Source organism: Talpa europaea (genome assembly GCF_964194135.1).
Source record: "Talpa europaea genome assembly, chromosome: 1".
NCBI lineage: Eukaryota > Metazoa > Chordata > Mammalia > Eulipotyphla > Talpidae > Talpa > Talpa europaea.
The window spans coordinates 158,490,197-158,506,132 of NC_140073.1; the positions used below are offsets into that span (position 1 = coordinate 158,490,197).

The following is a 15,936-nucleotide window of genomic DNA, read 5'->3' on the forward strand; positions in this document are numbered from 1 at the left end:
TGGGGCGACAGATCCGGAAGGGAAGAGCAGCCAACATGGCGGCGGAGCACGGCGCGGGCCAGCAACAGTCGCAGGAGATGATGGAGGGTGAGGCCGGGGGCGGCGGCCGGGGCGGGGCGCCCGCTGACAGCTGCGGCCGGGAGGTGCGCCGGGCCGGGCCGGGCCGGGCCTCGCCGGCGCGCGGAGCCTGACCCGGGGGGGCGGGCGGCCGGCGGGCCCGGGGCGGCGGCGCCGGTGCTCGCAGCTGTCGCGCCGCCGCCGGCGTCCGCTCGCCCGACCCGGCCCCCAGGCCCCGCCCGGCCCCCGGCCTGGGCCCGGCCGCGCGTTGGGCGGCGGGGGTGGCGCCTGCGGGCCCCGGCCCTGCGGGAGTGCGGCCTCTGGGGTGGGGGGAGCCGGGGGAGCCCCAGGGGTCCGGGGGGCAGGGGCGGCGGCGCGGGGACGGGGCCGGCCCCCCCGCCCCCGCGCCCGCTCGCCCTCCAGCCCGCGCCGGCAGCCTCCCGCGCCCCCCAGCGAGCCCTGCGCCTCCGCCCCCCGCGCCTGACCCGCCTCCCTCCCGGGTGCTCCCTGCCCCAGCGCCGGTCACCCTACCTGCTGCCCCTGCCCGGACCCTCCGCGGCCCTCAGAAGTCTCCCCGTTTCCTCGGCCTTGATGCGACGTCCTGGCGCCCCCAGTGCCCTGTGCCGGTGGCTGCTGTGCCCCCCCAGAGCGCACCCCTGCAGGCGTGGGCCTCGTGAGCCCAAGTGCTCTGTCCTTCCTTGGGTCTCGCACTTTTCCCCAAAAATGCAGAAGGCGGGAATTATTGACAGTCTGGCCCAAGGCTTGAGTTGGCCTCGGTGCCCTGCGCTCCGGCCGTGCTTTCCCAGGCCTGGCGGCCCCCACGGAGCTCCCGCAGCCTGATCTGAGCGGCTTCTGATCCATCTCAGGACCGGGCTGTGGCACACGGGCTTTCGCAGCCAGGGGGCTGGGGGAGCCAGGACGAAGGGGTGCGGCGATGGCCGCAGCGTCCCTCTGCGAGAGTCACGGGCGGTGGGGCGACCAGGGCTCCCAGGATCCCGCCGGCTGGTTCTTGAGGGCAGGACCCACGTCTCGCCGCTGCACCGGTGTCTGCCGCCGCCCCAAGCCCCCGCCACTGTCCACCCCTGGTGGTGCGGGCGCGTCAGCCCGGGTGTCCTGAGCGGGCCCGCACCGGGTGTGCCAACGGAGGTCTCACGTCATGCCGGGGTCGCCCCAGAGCGGGTACGAGCTCTCACTGCCGCCTTCAGTTGACAGGCGGGTGGAGTCCGAGGAGTCTGGAGACGAAGGGGGGACGCAGCCGAACCGCGGGATCGTGTCTGAGCTCAGCCAGCAGAGCCTGCACGACAGGGAGGAGCAGGAGCAGAGGGAGGAGGACCCAGAAGGTACCGTCTGAGGGCAGGGGCCTCTGTGGGTTCAGGCAGGCCGCCCCCACTGACCCTGAGCGCCTGTGGGTGCCGTGGCTCCGCGGGCCCGGCCTGAGCCCAGCTCCGAATCCCTTAGAGGCTGGGAAAGCCGCTTCATTCCAGCAGGGCGCGGCCTCGCCCACCGCAGCCCGGGCCTTTTGGGGTTTTTGCCTAGAAAACCAGTTTATGTTGAAAAGAAACAGTCCGTGGACGGGCTGAAGAATTGACTAGAAGGCGTGTGTCACCTGCCGAGACAGGACGCGTGGGGGCGGGCGGCTGAGACCGTCCTGGTCAGGAGGCGCGTGTGGCAGGTGTGCCCAGGTGTGGGCAGAGGGGGCGCAGCACGAAGCGGCTGAGGGGCTTTGGGCTGCGAGTTTCCGGGCTTGTGTGGAACGTTTGGTTTTTGAGGCAACGATAATTGTGTCTGGTTTTAATGATACTGAGCGAGTTTGTCAAAAAGCTCATTTCCAAAATAGCACCGTGCTCCTTGTGCCGTGGTAACCACGGCAACCTAGTCTGAGGCGCAGAGAACGCCCCGAAGCGCCAGTCGGGTGTGCTATAGAGCCGCAGAGTTGGGGCGCCTGGGGGCCCCCTGGTCCAGGCGGCCTGCCATGCCCCGGCCTGGATTGACAAGTTTGTCTCAAGTCAGAGCGCCTCACGCTTTGTTCCCCGGGCCTGGACTGTCGCAAGGACGTTCAGGCCGCTGCTCACGGCCCGCGCGTGAGCTTGTTTTGCCAGACGTGCGAGCGCCCACCCACACGGCCCGAGAAGCTGGCAGACCCCCCCCACCTGCCCACCCGCCTGCTGCCCGGTGCAGAATGACTGGCGCGGGCCTGGGCGTGTCCTTGCCTGATCTGGGGCGGGACTGCTGTGCCGGAGGGCTCGCCGGCTCGACCTGAATTCACACGGCCTGATTTATCGCCACAGCCGGGGCATGAGGGCCTGCTCGGCCGCCCGCTCCCTCCGTCTGCAGCTTCCCCGCCAGTTCTGGGGTTTGGGGTGCAGCAGAAGCCTGCAGACTGTGGCTGGTAGCTGGACACAGGAAGCTGGGAGCCTGAGTTGGAGGGGCGCTCTGTGCGCCCCGGCCCGTGCATGCTCGGCCCCATCAGGCAGGCTGGGGCTCTGCCCAGGATGGGGGGGGGGCGCTGAGTGGGCTTTTCTTCTTGTTCTGCCAGAAGGACAGGCGCTGCCTGTGGACATGGAAACCATTAGCCTGGACAAAGACGCTGAGGTAAGGGCACACTCAGGACCCGGCCCCGGGGTGAGCTGGGCTGGACCGGCCACCAGAGCCCAGGTCAGCTGTGAAAGTGCCGGGTCAGTGGGCGAGTTCCCGCGAGACGTGGGCCTGGCCCCGGGCTTCCCTGCTCCGATTAACACAAGCGATGACACCCTCTCTGTGTGACCGCCGGGGCGCCTGGCGAGTGAACTGCCACCCGCTTGTGTGTCACGTGGGTGCTTGGGGCGGAACCCCCTCAGCGTGCGTATGCGGAGGACACCAGAGGGCGTGCGGGGCTGTTCTGGGGCCAGCGTAGTGTGAAGCCACCAGGAGTCAGAGGACACTAAAGGCCCTCGCGGTCGCCGTCCCGCTCTGTTCCAGGATGTGGATCTCAATCACTACCGCATCGGGAGGATCGAGGGGTTCGAGGTGCTGAAGAAGGTGAAGGTGAGCAGCTGCACTGTCCTGGGCAGCCCCCGTGCCGTGCTCCTGGCCGAGCCCCAGCCCTGCTCCTCCAGCCCGCAGGCTCCTCAGCCACCCACCCTGCCCGGCAGGAGGTGGCAGCCCTGCCTGGGCCCCGCAGTGTCCTCAGTGGGGCCCCAGTGCTCTGTCCACAGACACGCCCCCCCCCCCCCCCCCCGCCGACTCGACGACCCCTTCTCCCGCAGACGCTTTGCCTTCGTCAAAACCTGATCAAGTGCATCGAGAACCTGGAGGGGCTGCGCAGCCTGCGGGAGCTGGACCTGTATGACAACCAGATCAAGAAGATCGAGAACTTGGAGGCGCTGACGGAGCTGGAGTGAGTCCCGGCCTGCCCCAGCCCTGCAAGCCCCCCCCCCCACGCCGCTGCGGGCAGCCCTAGCCCGTGCCCTCCACCTGCCCTGCGGACACCGCCTGAGCGCCGCGCCCTCGCCCCAGGGTCCTGGACGTGTCCTTCAACCTGCTGCGGAGCATCGAGGGGGTCGAGCAGCTGACGCAGCTGAAGAAGCTCTTCCTGGTCAACAACAAGATCAGCAAGATTGAGAACCTGAGCAGCCTGCGGCAGCTGCAAATGCTGGAGCTGGGCTCCAACCGCATCCGGGTGGGTCCCCTGCCCGTGACTGCGGCCGCCCCCGAGCGGGCCCCGCGGGGAGAGGCGAGCGGTCCGAGTCCTGACCCAGGAGGCCGAGGCCGGGGAGGAGGGCTGCTGTCCGCGGAGGCTACCCGGGCCCGGTGCTGCAGCATCAGCGGAGGCCCTGGCAGGGCAGGGGCGGCGTGGCGGGCGGGTCACAGGCAGGGCAGGTGGCAGCGCAGAGGGTGGGCCCAGTCCCACCCTCCCGGACCCGCCCCGCGGCCATTGGGGTCCACTAGGGAGACCTTGTCCAGCGGGGCCCACGCCCGGCAGCCTGCGTCGCCCTCCCGCGGAGTCAAGGCACCTGGGGGTCGGCCACTGAGCCCTGCCCTGCGGCATCGGCTGGGGCTGGGCCTGCGGTCCCCGGATCCCCCGGGAGAGGCCACGGCCCGCCTCACCCACGCCTCGTCCGCCCCAGGCCATCGAGAACATCGACGCGCTCACTGGCCTGGAGAGCCTGTTCCTGGGGAAGAACAAGATCACCAAGCTGCAGAACCTGGACGCGCTGTCCTGCCTGACCGTGCTCAGCGTGCAGGTGGGCTGCGGGGCCCGGCCCCCTCCCGCCCGCGGGCCCGCATGGTGGATAGGGGGAGGGGCTGGAGCCTCCTGCGGCCCCGCGCCTCACGGGGCCTGGCCGCCATCTTGCAGAGCAACCGGCTGACCAAGATCGAGGGGCTGCAGGGTCTGGTGAACCTGCGGGAGCTCTACCTCAGCCACAACGGCATCGAGGTCATCGAGGGCCTGGACAGCAACGTAAGCACCGGTGGGCGGGACGCAGGGCCCCCAGAGGGCTCTCCCCCGGGGGCGCCGCTCTTCACCTCCCCGGAGCGCGTGCCGGGCCGGCACCCGGCCGTGGACCCCACCTGCCCCAGGGCCTGGGGTCTGGCTCCTCCTGGGCACCTCCCCCGCCATGCAGGCCAGGCCAGGCCTGTCCGTGCGCCCCCACCCCCGAGGCCCTGTCCAGCCAGCTCCGCCTCCGCGCAGCGTTCGCGACAAATAAAAGACTGATCCTCATTCCACTTTCCTGGGCTTCCTGTTTGTTCTGTTGAGCTGCCCCCGGCATCCCCGCGGGCCGCTGTGGGGCTGTCTGCTTCAGGTCGAGCTTCCTCAGTTCCCACGCAGACGCCTGGAAAAGCAGAGCTGCCCGGCACGTCGCCCGCCCGCCTGCCCCTGCGGTCATACCAGGTTTACAAAACTGACGTGAAGCTGGGCACTTGCCGGGCAGTTCCGAGAGGCAGGACGCGGCCACTGCCGGAGCAGCCGGGCAGGTGCTGACGGCAGCAGGTGGGGTAGGCCCAGCGGCCAAGCTAATGTGCAGGCTGGGCCCGGGCCCTCCCCAGACGCCTGGACTGGGCGCCGAGTCCTGCCTGTGGCCCGAGTGTCCAGTCGCCGGTGTCGTTGCAAAGGAGGGGCTGGCCCTTTAGATGCCCTTCTCGGGACCTTCACGCCAGGGTCAGACCCTGCGAGGGCCTCAGCCCTGGCCATGCCATCTTCTGGGCTGGCACACCCATGACCGCGGCACCCCTGGACAGGGGCAGAGGGCCCGCCCCGCCGCCTGCAGGCCACAAGCCCCTCTCTGCAGAGACCCCGAGTCCCCATTCTTGCCAAGCCCCTGCCCACGGGAGCCCCAGCAACCTGAGCCGCCCTACAAGCCCGACTGGAGCGGCTGCAGAGCCCGTGCCCGCACACCCTTGGCCGCCAGCGTGCGGGACTCGGCACCGGCTTAGCTGCAGGCTGGGCGGGCCAGGGGTCGGGCCCCCCGCTTGCCCACCAGCCCGGTGCTTACAGTCGGCGGCGCAGGCTGGTGCTGGGGGAGGGTGTTGCTGAGATAGCTTTGGGCTTCCTCTTAGAGCTTGGAAAGATTCCGAGTCAGGCCCAGGGGCCCAGGGGATGGAGGAGCCGACGGGGGCAGGGAGGGTGCCCGCGCTGTTGTCTCCCCTTTGGTCTTTTTTTCCCAAGGATTTTATTTTTGCATAGAAGAGCTGAGGCGCAGGCCAGAGGTGCAGGGGTGAGGACTCCCCAGAATGGGGAGCAGTACCGGCGGGTCCCCTGAGATCCACGGCTGAGGGGGGCCCGGAGACAGGGTCTGCTGCTCGTGTGGGCCAGCCCCTGCCGGGATCGCACGCAGGCCCCTGCAGTGACAGCCTGAGACTGACCCCCACCCACCAGGGAGGCCCCCCGGGTCCTAACAGCTGCTGGGCCTGAGGGACCTGCAGCAGGCAGTGGGTGTGGCCTGCCGCGCCCCCGAGTCTGTACCCGCTGCCACGGGGCCAGGGCCTGGTGTCCAGGGCACAGCCGCCCCCAGGGTGGGCACCTCTGTCCTACTCGAGACCCAGGCTCCTCCCTAAGTGGAGGGGGGCGTTCACTTGTTAAAGGCAAGCTCGGCTATGCCCCCACCTTCCGCGCCACCTCTTCCCGAGGCCCAGCTTGCTCACCGGTCCCTCTGGTTGGGGTCCCAGGACCCCAGGCACCGCGGGACGAGCTGTGAGGACTACAGGGAGCCCAGTGGGGGCCCCACGCACACCCGATGCTGGGGGTGAGATGGTGCTTTTACTGATAAGGTCATGAAGAAAACGGTTTTTTCCCTCTTTTTAGAACAAACTCACGATGCTGGACATCGCGTCCAACAGGATCAAAAAGATTGAAAACGTCAGCCACCTGACGGAGCTGCAGGAGTTCTGGGTACGCGCCCACAGGTGCCACATGCTGCGGGCAGGCCAGGGGACCTGGGGAGGGGGTTTGGGGTAGAGGCCTGGGGGGGCCTGGGAGCTGGTTCTGGGGCCCAGGGGGAGGGGACCTGGGGGAACAGGGCAGAGGGCCCTGGGGAGGGGACCTGGGGGGCACCTCCTGGGGCCGGGGGCCGGGGGCACCCTGGGGTAGAGGGCCTGGGGTTTCTAGGGAGTCGTGGGGGGGTGGCCCAGGGGCGGCCCACACCTCCCAGCAGCCCCCCCAGTGGGTAAGAACAGGCTGCACCTCACACTCCAGACACAGGCTGGGCCAAAGTTGCATCTGAGCCGGGTTCTGGCGAGACACGGCCTGTGGGCTGGGGGCCTCTGGGTCACCCATCTGGGAGTGGCCCTGGACTCGTCCAAGGGGACAGGCGCATGTGTGGGTCCCTGCGGCCGGAAGAGAGAGGCCGGGCCAGCGGGCCAGCCAAGGCCTTGGGCTGGGTTCCTGGAGTCACCTGAAGTGGCCCTCGGGGTCCGGGTCTTGTGAACGGCAGCACAGGTGTCCTGTGACTTGGTGGCGTGGGTGTCGCCCTCCCTGCTTCCCGCTGAGCCTGGGCTCCACGCCCTGCGTCCTCCCTGCCCACATCGCAGCAGCGGGTGGACGGCCTCGCCAATCTCCGCCAGGGCATCCCTCAGCGTGGGCCAGAGCTGGTCTGGGGAACCCAGAACCCGAGTCTGAAGTGATGAAGGCGCCCCGACGGGTGATGTGCACCCGGATGGGGCCGGGCACTCCTGTGGGTCAACACCCCGCCTGGGGGCAGGGCCTGTGGCAGCAGCTGGGTGGAGTGTGTGCCCAGCGTACCCGGGAGTGTGTGTGCGCGTCTGCGTATCCAGTGCAGGCGCGGGAGGGAGAGGGGGCGTGTCGGGGGGTACTCACCCCCCTGCGTGCATGTGCCTTGTGCCCCCAGATGAATGACAACCTCCTGGACAGCTGGAGCGACCTGGACGAGCTGAAGGGTGCCAAGGGCCTAGAGACCGTCTACCTGGAGCGCAACCCGCTGCAGCGCGACCCCCAGTACCGGCGCAAGGTCATGCTGGCACTGCCCTCCGTGCGGCAGATCGACGCCACCTTCGTCCGGTTCTGAGCCTGGCCAGGCTCCCGCTCGCCAGAGCTTCGCTGCCTGCTCCCGAAATTGTCTCTGGCGGCAGCCGCACCCAATGCAATAAAGGCTCGCGGCCTGGGGCTCGCCCCTGGGGACCGCCTGTTCCGTCCAGGCCCCGCCCCCGGGCTGGGGTCCCGCGGACCGGCCTCCCTGCAGGCCTCCAGCCCATGGCCGCAGGACATCGCCCCCAGCCCAGCGCAGGAGCCCAGGGCGGCGCCTGCTCTTACAAACATTTGAGAAATTGTCTAAGACGGCGCAGGCAGGGGGCGCGCCGGTCAGCACAGCCCGCCGAGCCCCTGCCTGGCTTTTTGAGATGCTCATTAAAGTCTAAGATTTACGTGGACGGAGAGACCCGCATCGGCTTCGAGGGACACGGGGCACGGCCGGGCGGGCTCGGCGGGCAGGGGCTGCCTGGACACGGCCGGGTGTGCGCCTGCGGGGCGGAGCCTGGCCTCAGCACAAGGGAAGGCTCCGCGGCTCCGGGACAGGCGGCCGCGCCCGAGGCCCATCCTTGCCAGGCGCGAGGCTGGACCTCCCCGAGCAGCCCTGCGTGGGGTCTGCGCAGAGGGGCCCCCGGGCGCAGCTGATCCTCGTGGACGCCCCCCAGTGCTGCGGGGTGGGGCCCACTGCAGAGGGAGGGGTCGAGTCCACACAAGGCCGAGGGCCGAATCCCTGACCAAGCACCCACCCGAGCGGGGCCCCCGTGAGCGGCCTCCATGTGGGGGGGTGGGGGAGGGACCTCTTGAAGGTCCTCGTTGTGGGGGCGCGAGCCTTTGAAGAGGCTTGTGGGAAGGTCAGGCTGGTGGGGGTCGCCTGGGGGAGGGGGCGCCTGGACCGGGCACCGGCTCTGAGACAGGAGCATTTTCTAGAAGTTCTGGGCAGGGCGAGGCCGCCGGCATCCCTGACTGCCCTGGCACCCCGAAGAAATTACCGAAAGCCGAAGAGGAGGAAGACGCGAGGACGCGCCACCAAGCCGTGCACGAGGACGCGCCAGCACGCAGAGGGGCCCGCGGGGACTGCGCAGGGCGCGGTGGCCCCTGGCCCGGGGGGCGTCTAGCGCTGCGGCATGTCCGCGCCTGAGAAGAGCGTCTCCGGCGGGTCAGTTCCGAGCAGGCCCGAGCCGGGGGCGGGGGGGCCGGGGAGGGCGCCCAGTAGCCCCTGGAAGGCACAGCCCCGCGGGCTTGGGGGACGTCCCGGCCTGCCCTGAGCACGGGAGGGCAGCGCCGTCACCCAGGGCCACCAGCCGGAGCCCTTGCGGCGGCCAGGGCCGTCCCCCAGCCGCCGCGGGAGGGGGCGGCCCCCATCTCAGGCGGGGGTGGCCAAGCCCCGCGCCTCTGGGCTGTGGCCTCGGTGGCAACCCGGCTCCGCATCCACAGCGCCCGGGAGGGGCGGAGGGCGCCGGCGCCCGCGGGGCAGGGCTGGAGTCCTGGAGTCCTCGGCCAGGCCGCGGCGTCCTGCAAGCAGATGAAGGGGGGGGCCGGCGGCGGGGGTGCTGCCCTGGGTCCACCGCTGACCCCTGGGCCAAAACAGCTCCAAGGCTCCCGCCGCTGCCACGCGGTCACACCGGGTGCGACGAAGGCCTGTCGCCCCGGGCTGCCCGCCGAGGTGGACGCGGTCTGTATCCAGCCCGAGCGGCCGGGCCTGTCCCCGGCCTATGGAGCCGCGCGGTGGCCCTGGGGCCGGTCCCGTGAGGGCAGAGGTCGCACTCGCACACTGCCCCCCGTTTCTGGCCAGCGCCGGCCTGAGCAGCTGCCCAGAGAGGGCCCTCAGGTAGGGCAGGGCCGCTGGGGAGCCCCCGGAGCCGGCGGGCAGCCATGCCGCACCCCTCAGGCCCAGGGGAGCTCGGTGTCTCCAGAGGAGGGACGTGGCCGGACCCCGCTGCTGCTTCAGCCAGCAGAGGCGCTGCTGGGCAGCAGGAGGGACGGCCAGGCCGGCTGCCCACAGGGTGCTCTGGGGGTGCGGGAGCAGCTGCGACTGGGGGTCCCACCCAGCTCCCAGTCACGGGGCCGAGGCAGCCCTCCGGGCACACAACTGCAGCACCACGCGGGGTCGGAAGCCCCTCCCCAGCGAGGGCCCGGGCGCCCTGCACAGGGGGATCCCCTCACCTTCCCGCCGGTCTGTAGGGGCGGCCACGCGACCCTTGTGGAAAAGAGGGGCAGGACTGCGGAGACCCTGGGGTCGCGGCGGGAAGTCTCGGGGGCGGAGCTGGGGCACCCTGCTCCCCGCTGCTGGGCTGAAGGGGGCTCCACCCCGGGTCCGGGGGCACCGGGGCTTCTGGGGGCCAGCACAACCGAGTCTGCGCCTGGGGCTGCTGTGGTCCCCAGAGGGAGGGGCCGGGCAGGGTGGGGCTGAGGTGAGGCCCCTGGTGCCACAAGGACCCTCCTGATGGGGGCACGGGGAGGAGATGGGGCCCGAGGGACCCTGGAGGCATCGAGTCTGACCAGACTGTGGGGGGCGGCCGGGGAAGGGGGCGGGCGTGGGGTGACTGCTCTCCTCAGGCCCGGGAGGCCAGGAAAGCCCAGCCGTGCCCGGGGCTGTGCCCAGACCGGGGTGCCCCCTCAGGTCCCGCCCGGGCCCAGGGACGAGGCCCCTCGTCTGACCTGTCCCAGCCAGGGGTGGCCCGAGACTCGCCGCCTCCCCCCCGAAAGGGCAGGCGGAGCGCGGGCACCAGAGGTGGCCGTGACGCTGGCCCGGAGCGGGAGGCGGCCGTGCGGGGACCCAGCTTTCACTTCCGCTGTCAGGCAGGGCTGGGGCTGCGCCAGGCAGGGCGGGCGCAGAGTCCTAGGCGGCTCGTCTATCCGCTACCCCGAGGCGTGGGCCTGGGCCTGGGCCTGAGGGTCTCGGGGAACCGGCATCATCCCCCTGAGGAACGCAGACCTCTGAGATTTAGGGACCCCTCCCCAAATACCCCATCTTGAAGGCGCCTGTTTCCAGGCAGACTTGGGGCAGGTTTTGTCTTGGGGAGCCCCCCCCCCCAGCTGGGTCTGGGCCATCCCCAAGCAGCCTCATGCTCTGGGGGGTCCCGGCCCCCGATCTGTTCCGCTGCCAACCTGCATGGCCGGCTGAGCCCCGGGGCCTCTCCCCGCAGGTCCTGGGCGTGGCTGGCCAAGGCAACAGTGGCCTCCTGGTCAGGCTGAGCCCCTGGGGTACCCCCCTCCCTGCCCCGACATGGGTCGGCGCCCTCTGCAGCCCAGTCCTGCACCGGAGACCACCCGGGGGCCCCTGCAGGGAGAGTTCAGCCCAGACAGGCGGCGGGCACCCGCAGACTCCTGGGCAGGACCGGGGTGTTGACGGGTGAGGGCTGGGCATGGCTCCCGGGAGACCAGCCCAGGCGGGGGAGGAGACCTGGACCCTCCCTGCAGCCAGCAGAACTGTGGCCCTGGCCAGGCCTGGCCATGCGACAGGGAGCCGCGGCCCCGCCGCCCGCAGGCAGCCCCGCCCCGCGCGGCCGAGCCCCAGGCAAACAAGGGGAGGCGGCCGGTGCCCTCTGCGGAGGCCAGCACCCCGTTTGCACGTGGGGTGTGGAGGTGCTCGGAGACGAGGCCTCTGTTTGCAGAGCCCCAACCCCCTTCCCAAACACAGGCAGGTCCGGCTCCCGGCACAGGGCCTCGCCCGCGTCCTGCCTGAGCAGCCGCCTCGCACGGACTCGGCGCCGCGCGGGTGCTGGAGGCCAAGGAGACCCCTGCCGCCTCCGCGACGCTGCCTGCCAGGTGGGGCCCCTCCCTCCTGGGCTCAGAGGGTGGGGCCGGGGAGGCTGAGCAGGCTGCCCCCCAGCAGAGCTGCCTGCGCCCCAGCAGCAAGTAGAAGTTCCGGGGTTCTCCCCGGCACCCCAGAAACCAAGGGCTGAGGAGGGCCGGTGCCCCCAGAGCCAGGCTGGGCCGCGCATCCTGCTTGCTGGGCGTCTGGACTAGGGGTGCTCTGGGCCCCCCGAGGCTAGGGCCCAGTGGCAGGCCGGGGGCCATGTGGGCGCCCACGTGTGCCCGTGTCATGCCGCCCTGGCTCTGCTCGGAGCAGGCCGGGGTTGGGGCCTGAGGTGAGTGGAAGGAGGAGGCCGGGCGGGGTCTGGGCCCACAGCCAGCGGAGGCTCGAGGGGGGCCTGCTCCGGCCATGCAGGCCAGAGGCGGAGGCGGGCCCTGGCCGGACGGCCAGACAGATGGATGCGGCGCGAGCTGCCAAGCCAGGCCTCCCAGCTGCCCCTCTAGGGGAGTGGGGTCCCCTGCTGGCCACAGCACTGCAGCCTCCCCACCCAGGGCGGGGGCCGGCTGGGGTCACGGCCCCTCCCCACCAAGGGCCGCGCTCCCACCTGTTCACTCTGCGCCGGCTCCAGGTCAGAAGTTCTGCAAACACACCTTCCCGGGCGACCCCTGCCCCCTGCCCCCTGCCCTCTGACGACGCGCTGGCTGGTCGCCTGGCCCCGCCGGGCAGAGGACTTGCTCCGGCGGTAACTGGCTCTTCGGCGTCAGCGTCAACAAGCCGCGCGCCGCTTTCTCGTCCCTCTGGGCCCGTCTTCAAGACGAGCGCGGCCGCCGGGCTGGCACGTCCCCGGCCGTCCTGTCCGCGCCGCCCCACCAGCTGGTCCTGCGGGCAGGGGCCGCGCAGAGGCCGCCCCGGAGGAGGAGAGCGCCATCCTGGCGGGCCCCGCCTCCAGCCAGGGGAGCGCCCAGATGGACGGGGCATGGCCGCCTCCCTGGAGGTGAGCAGCACCACCCCGCGGCCCCTCCTCCCACCTGCCGGCCTCTGCCATGGGCCCCCCCGGCGGCCCCCTCCCTGCTGGCCCTTCCCCACCGCCCCCCCACGCCGTCCCCTGCTGGCCCTGCCCCCGCTGGCCAGCCCTTCCGTGGCCCCGCCTCCCGGGGGGGCTGCGGGGGCGACACTCTCCCTCCCCAGCCGCCTGCTGAGGGCTCCGGTCACCACGGCCTCGGGAGGTGCCAGGGCTGCGGCAGGCAGGGCCAGCCCCGCCACATGGGGCAGAGGTGGGGGCCGGGCTGAACGCACCTGGGTGGTCCCAGCCGAGACCCTCGCTCACCTTGGGGCGGGCTCTGCACGGCTTCCCCTGGGCCATCGGCCAGGACCCGCACGCTGGGCAGAGCCACAGCCCGCAGTGAGGCCAGCCACCTGGCAGGGCTCACCTTCAGAGAAGGGCTACGGTGCAGGTCAGGCTGCTGACCGGGGCTGCTGGCCTGGGGCCGGCCAGTCCAAGGCCTTTAAAAAGCGCCTGGCCCATCTGGCGCCAGCTCCCCCCAGGCCCCTGGCCCTGGGGCCTCCTGCATTCGGACGGGGCCTCCTGGGGTGGTCCGGCTCCCCTTTAGCCTGAGGCTGGACGCCTGGTCCTGGCCACGCTGCCCACACGGGCCTGCCGAGCAGCGCCAGGCAGAGGCCAGGGCCGGGGCTGGCCTCCAGGGGATGCCCTGGCGTGCGGCTGGGGCACAGCCTGGCACTGCTTCCTCCCTCCTCCCCCAGCTGAGCGGACTCGGCGCGGCCGTCTCTGGGGTGAGGAGCCCCGCCAAGCCCCGGACAGGTGAGCCCCTCCCCGCCAGCACCTGCCAGCTGTGCCGGGTGGGCCCTGGGGTGGGGCCCCGGGCGGCGCCGGGGGGGGGCGGCAGGACGAAGCCACGCTCTGGCTCCCGGTCCGGCACAGGGCCCTGCTGGGGGCCGCCAAGGCTCTGAGGTCGCGGCCTCCCCCGACCCAGGTCTCAGGACGGGCTCCCACGTGTCTCGAACCCCAAACCTTTTCTGCCTTCAAAGGGTCTCCTCTCCCTGCCCACCGCTCCTGCCCAGCACAGCCTCTGCCCATGGCCTCCCGCCCCGCCAAGGTGCCCGTCAGCCTCGCCCCAGCAGTCACCATCCCGCCGGCGGCAGACCGGGAGAGCCGTGGGCGCGGGCAGGGCGGGCGGAGTGTGGGGTCCTGGGAGGCCCCAGCCCCGCAGCCGGGGACACGGTGCACGGCTCCCCTGGGGCAGCCAGAGGCGGGCTCAACCTCGAGCTGTGCCCTGGGGCGCCACCTCCGACCCCCAGAGGGCCCTGCCCGCCAGGCCCATGCGTGGGTCCGTCCTCTCCGAGCTGGCCCCCGCTGGCCAGGCCGGGCGTCCTCCAGGCCCTGATCCCCAACCCCGGCCCGGGGCTGCCCGCCCAGGGTCTGTCCTGGCCCCTCGATGGCCCTGCGCTGTTGGGTCGCACCGAGAGTCCTTGCCGAGTCAGGTCGTGACCCCTGGGCCTGCGCCCCGGTGATGAGCACCTCAGGGTGCTCCGTGGAGGCCCTTGGGGCACCCCGCCCAGCCCCCACCCGTGTCTGGGCCCCGCAGGCTTCGTCTTGGTCCGGGAGGAAGAGCAGAGGCAGCAGGACCCCAGCCTGCGGGACCAGCGGGAGGAGCGCAGCGCCCGGCGGGGGGCCTTCCTGCAGAGCCTGCGGGCTGCCGGCTGCCGGGCTGCGTGTGGACCGGGGGGGCGGCCAGCCGGGCCTGAGGTGGCTCGGGCCTGTGTCAGGGAGCAGCCACCTGCGTGGACGACGAGGGCCCCCAGGGAGCTGCAGGCAGGGCTGCTGGGGCCGGTGGCACCGCCCCGTGCCCCCTGCGGCGGCCAGGCCAAGGCCGTCCTGACTGCCCGGCCAACCCCCCAGCCGATTTAGAGGGTGGACGAGCCCGCGGCGGGCAGGCTGCTGGCGGAGCTCGGGGCCCAGGTGCCCTGGCAGCCCTTCCTCTGCGGGTGGCCCTGGTGCTGGCGGAGGCGCTTCCCTGGCACCCGTCTGCCCCGCCGTGGACACGGGCCCCGTGGACACACAGGCGGACACAGGCCCTCACCAGCCCTCTGCCCGCAGCGGGATGCCCAGGCCAGGGGTGGCACCGAGCACTACGCCCTCCTCAGCGCCCCCTGGGCCGTGCTCTGCTGCAGCTGAAGCTGCCCCTGCAGGTAGGGGAGCGGGGCGCCCCACGCGCTGGCCCTGGGGCTTGCCAGGCTCCAGGGGCCTCCTAAGGCCGACGGGGCCCGGGGCCCCAGGGTGAGCGAGGGGAGCTGCTGAGGGTGCGGCCAAGACCCTCAACAGGTCCCAGGCTGCCCCCGGCAGGGCAGACACTGCCGCTACCTCGTCCCTTGGGCCTCCAGCGGGCCAGCCGGCAGCCCTGGGCCCTGAGGCCCAGAGGATAGGCAGGGGGGCGGGGGGCGGGGGGCGCCCACCTCACCCCCTCCCTGCAGGAGTTACCCAACTCGGACTCCAACTGGTCGGCTGGGCTGCAGGCCTGGCTGGGCATCCCCAACACCCTGCTGCAGCCGCTGCCCGACGCGCCACCCCCGCACTACTCCTGCCCCTTCAGAGCCAGCAAGCTGTCCAGGTAGGCCGGCCCCGCGGCCAGAGGACAGCCGAGCGGCAGGACACACGGCCCCAGTCTGGGCGCCCTGCCCGGCTCCAGGCCAGGGAGCGCCTTTGTGCCGCCCACCCCTGGGGCCCTCGGCCCTGGCTCACCCCTGACCACTGCCCGCCCACGAGTGCTGCCCCCAGGTTCCTCGGGAGCGACAAGCAGGTGACCCTCTTCTCCAGCACCCAGAGGCACCAGACCGTGAGTGGGCTGCGGGCCGAGCCCGGGGCGCGGCGGGGGCCCCCCCCATGACACCCCCCCCCCGTCTGAGATCCTGGCCAAGACGCCCTGTGGTCACGAGAAGGGTCTGCGCGGGGTCGACCAGCTGCTGGCCGAGGGGACCCTCAGCGCAGCCTTCCCGCTCCCCGAGGGCCCGGTCGGCGGGGGCCGGGGCTTGGCTGGGTGGGGCCAGGGCTGCTCTGTGCCGAGTGGGGGTCACGGCGCCAGGCCCGCGGCCAGGCCAGCTGCCCCGTGGAGGGGACAACCAGGCCCCCGTGGGTCCCCAAACCCAGGGGCTCAGGCAGGGCCAGCCTTGCCGTGGGCCCCGGCCCTGGCCCACAGCACACCCTCCAGGCCTCGGAGCCCCGGGGAGAGCAGACGGCGGGCACATCCGGGCAGCCCCGGGGCTGGGGCCACTCTGTCCGCCCTGGGTGCCCAGGCCACAGAGCCTGGCCTGCAGGCGGGACTCCCGGCGGCCACCGGGGACGGCACAGCCCCCGGTGCCCAGAGACCGCTCGGCCGGCCACCCCCACCCTCCCCTGCCCGAGGACCCCGAGGGGCCAAGCTCAGGCGCCCCCTTCCCAGGGAGGCCTTCCTGGACGCCTGCAGTGTGTCCGCCCCACCCCGCGCCGGGCAGGGGTCCCCGGGGAGAGCGGCCAGGGCCGCCCCCAGCACGCTCTGTTCCCAGGGCCCCTTCACGCCGGCCCCGAGGCCCGGGCCCCAGCGCAGGGCGGACGCTGTTCCGGCCCTGGGCCCGCGGGGCTCCGGCACGAGCTCCAGCCACGGGGCCC

At 72.3% G+C, this 15,936-nt stretch overlaps 1 protein-coding gene across 1 annotated transcript; it reads left to right on the forward strand.

The window, feature by feature from the left end:
* The first annotated feature begins 4 nt into the window (after window positions 1-4).
* PPP1R7 (protein phosphatase 1 regulatory subunit 7) lies at window positions 5-7,734 on the forward strand. The gene is made up of 10 exons (XM_084254697.1): window positions 5-87; window positions 1,263-1,397; window positions 2,594-2,649; window positions 3,016-3,081; window positions 3,303-3,433; window positions 3,553-3,715; window positions 4,164-4,280; window positions 4,394-4,498; window positions 6,341-6,427; window positions 7,383-7,734. The coding sequence occupies exons 1-10, from the start codon at window positions 36-38 to the stop codon at window positions 7,557-7,559; spliced, it is 1,089 nt and encodes a 362-aa protein (XP_084110823.1). The 5' UTR covers window positions 5-35; the 3' UTR covers window positions 7,560-7,734.
* Window positions 7,735-15,936: the final 8,202 nt, after the last annotated feature.

Coding starts and splice junctions, on each gene's coding strand:
- PPP1R7 (XM_084254697.1), top strand. CDS start 36: ATGGCGGCGGAGCACGGCGCGGGCCAGCAACAGTCGCAGGAGATGATG. Junction 3,434..3,552: donor GAGGCGCTGACGGAGCTGGA/GTGAGTCCCGGC, acceptor CCCTCGCCCCAG/GGTCCTGGACGTGTCCTTCA. Junction 4,499..6,340: donor TCGAGGGCCTGGACAGCAAC/GTAAGCACCGGT, acceptor CCCTCTTTTTAG/AACAAACTCACGATGCTGGA.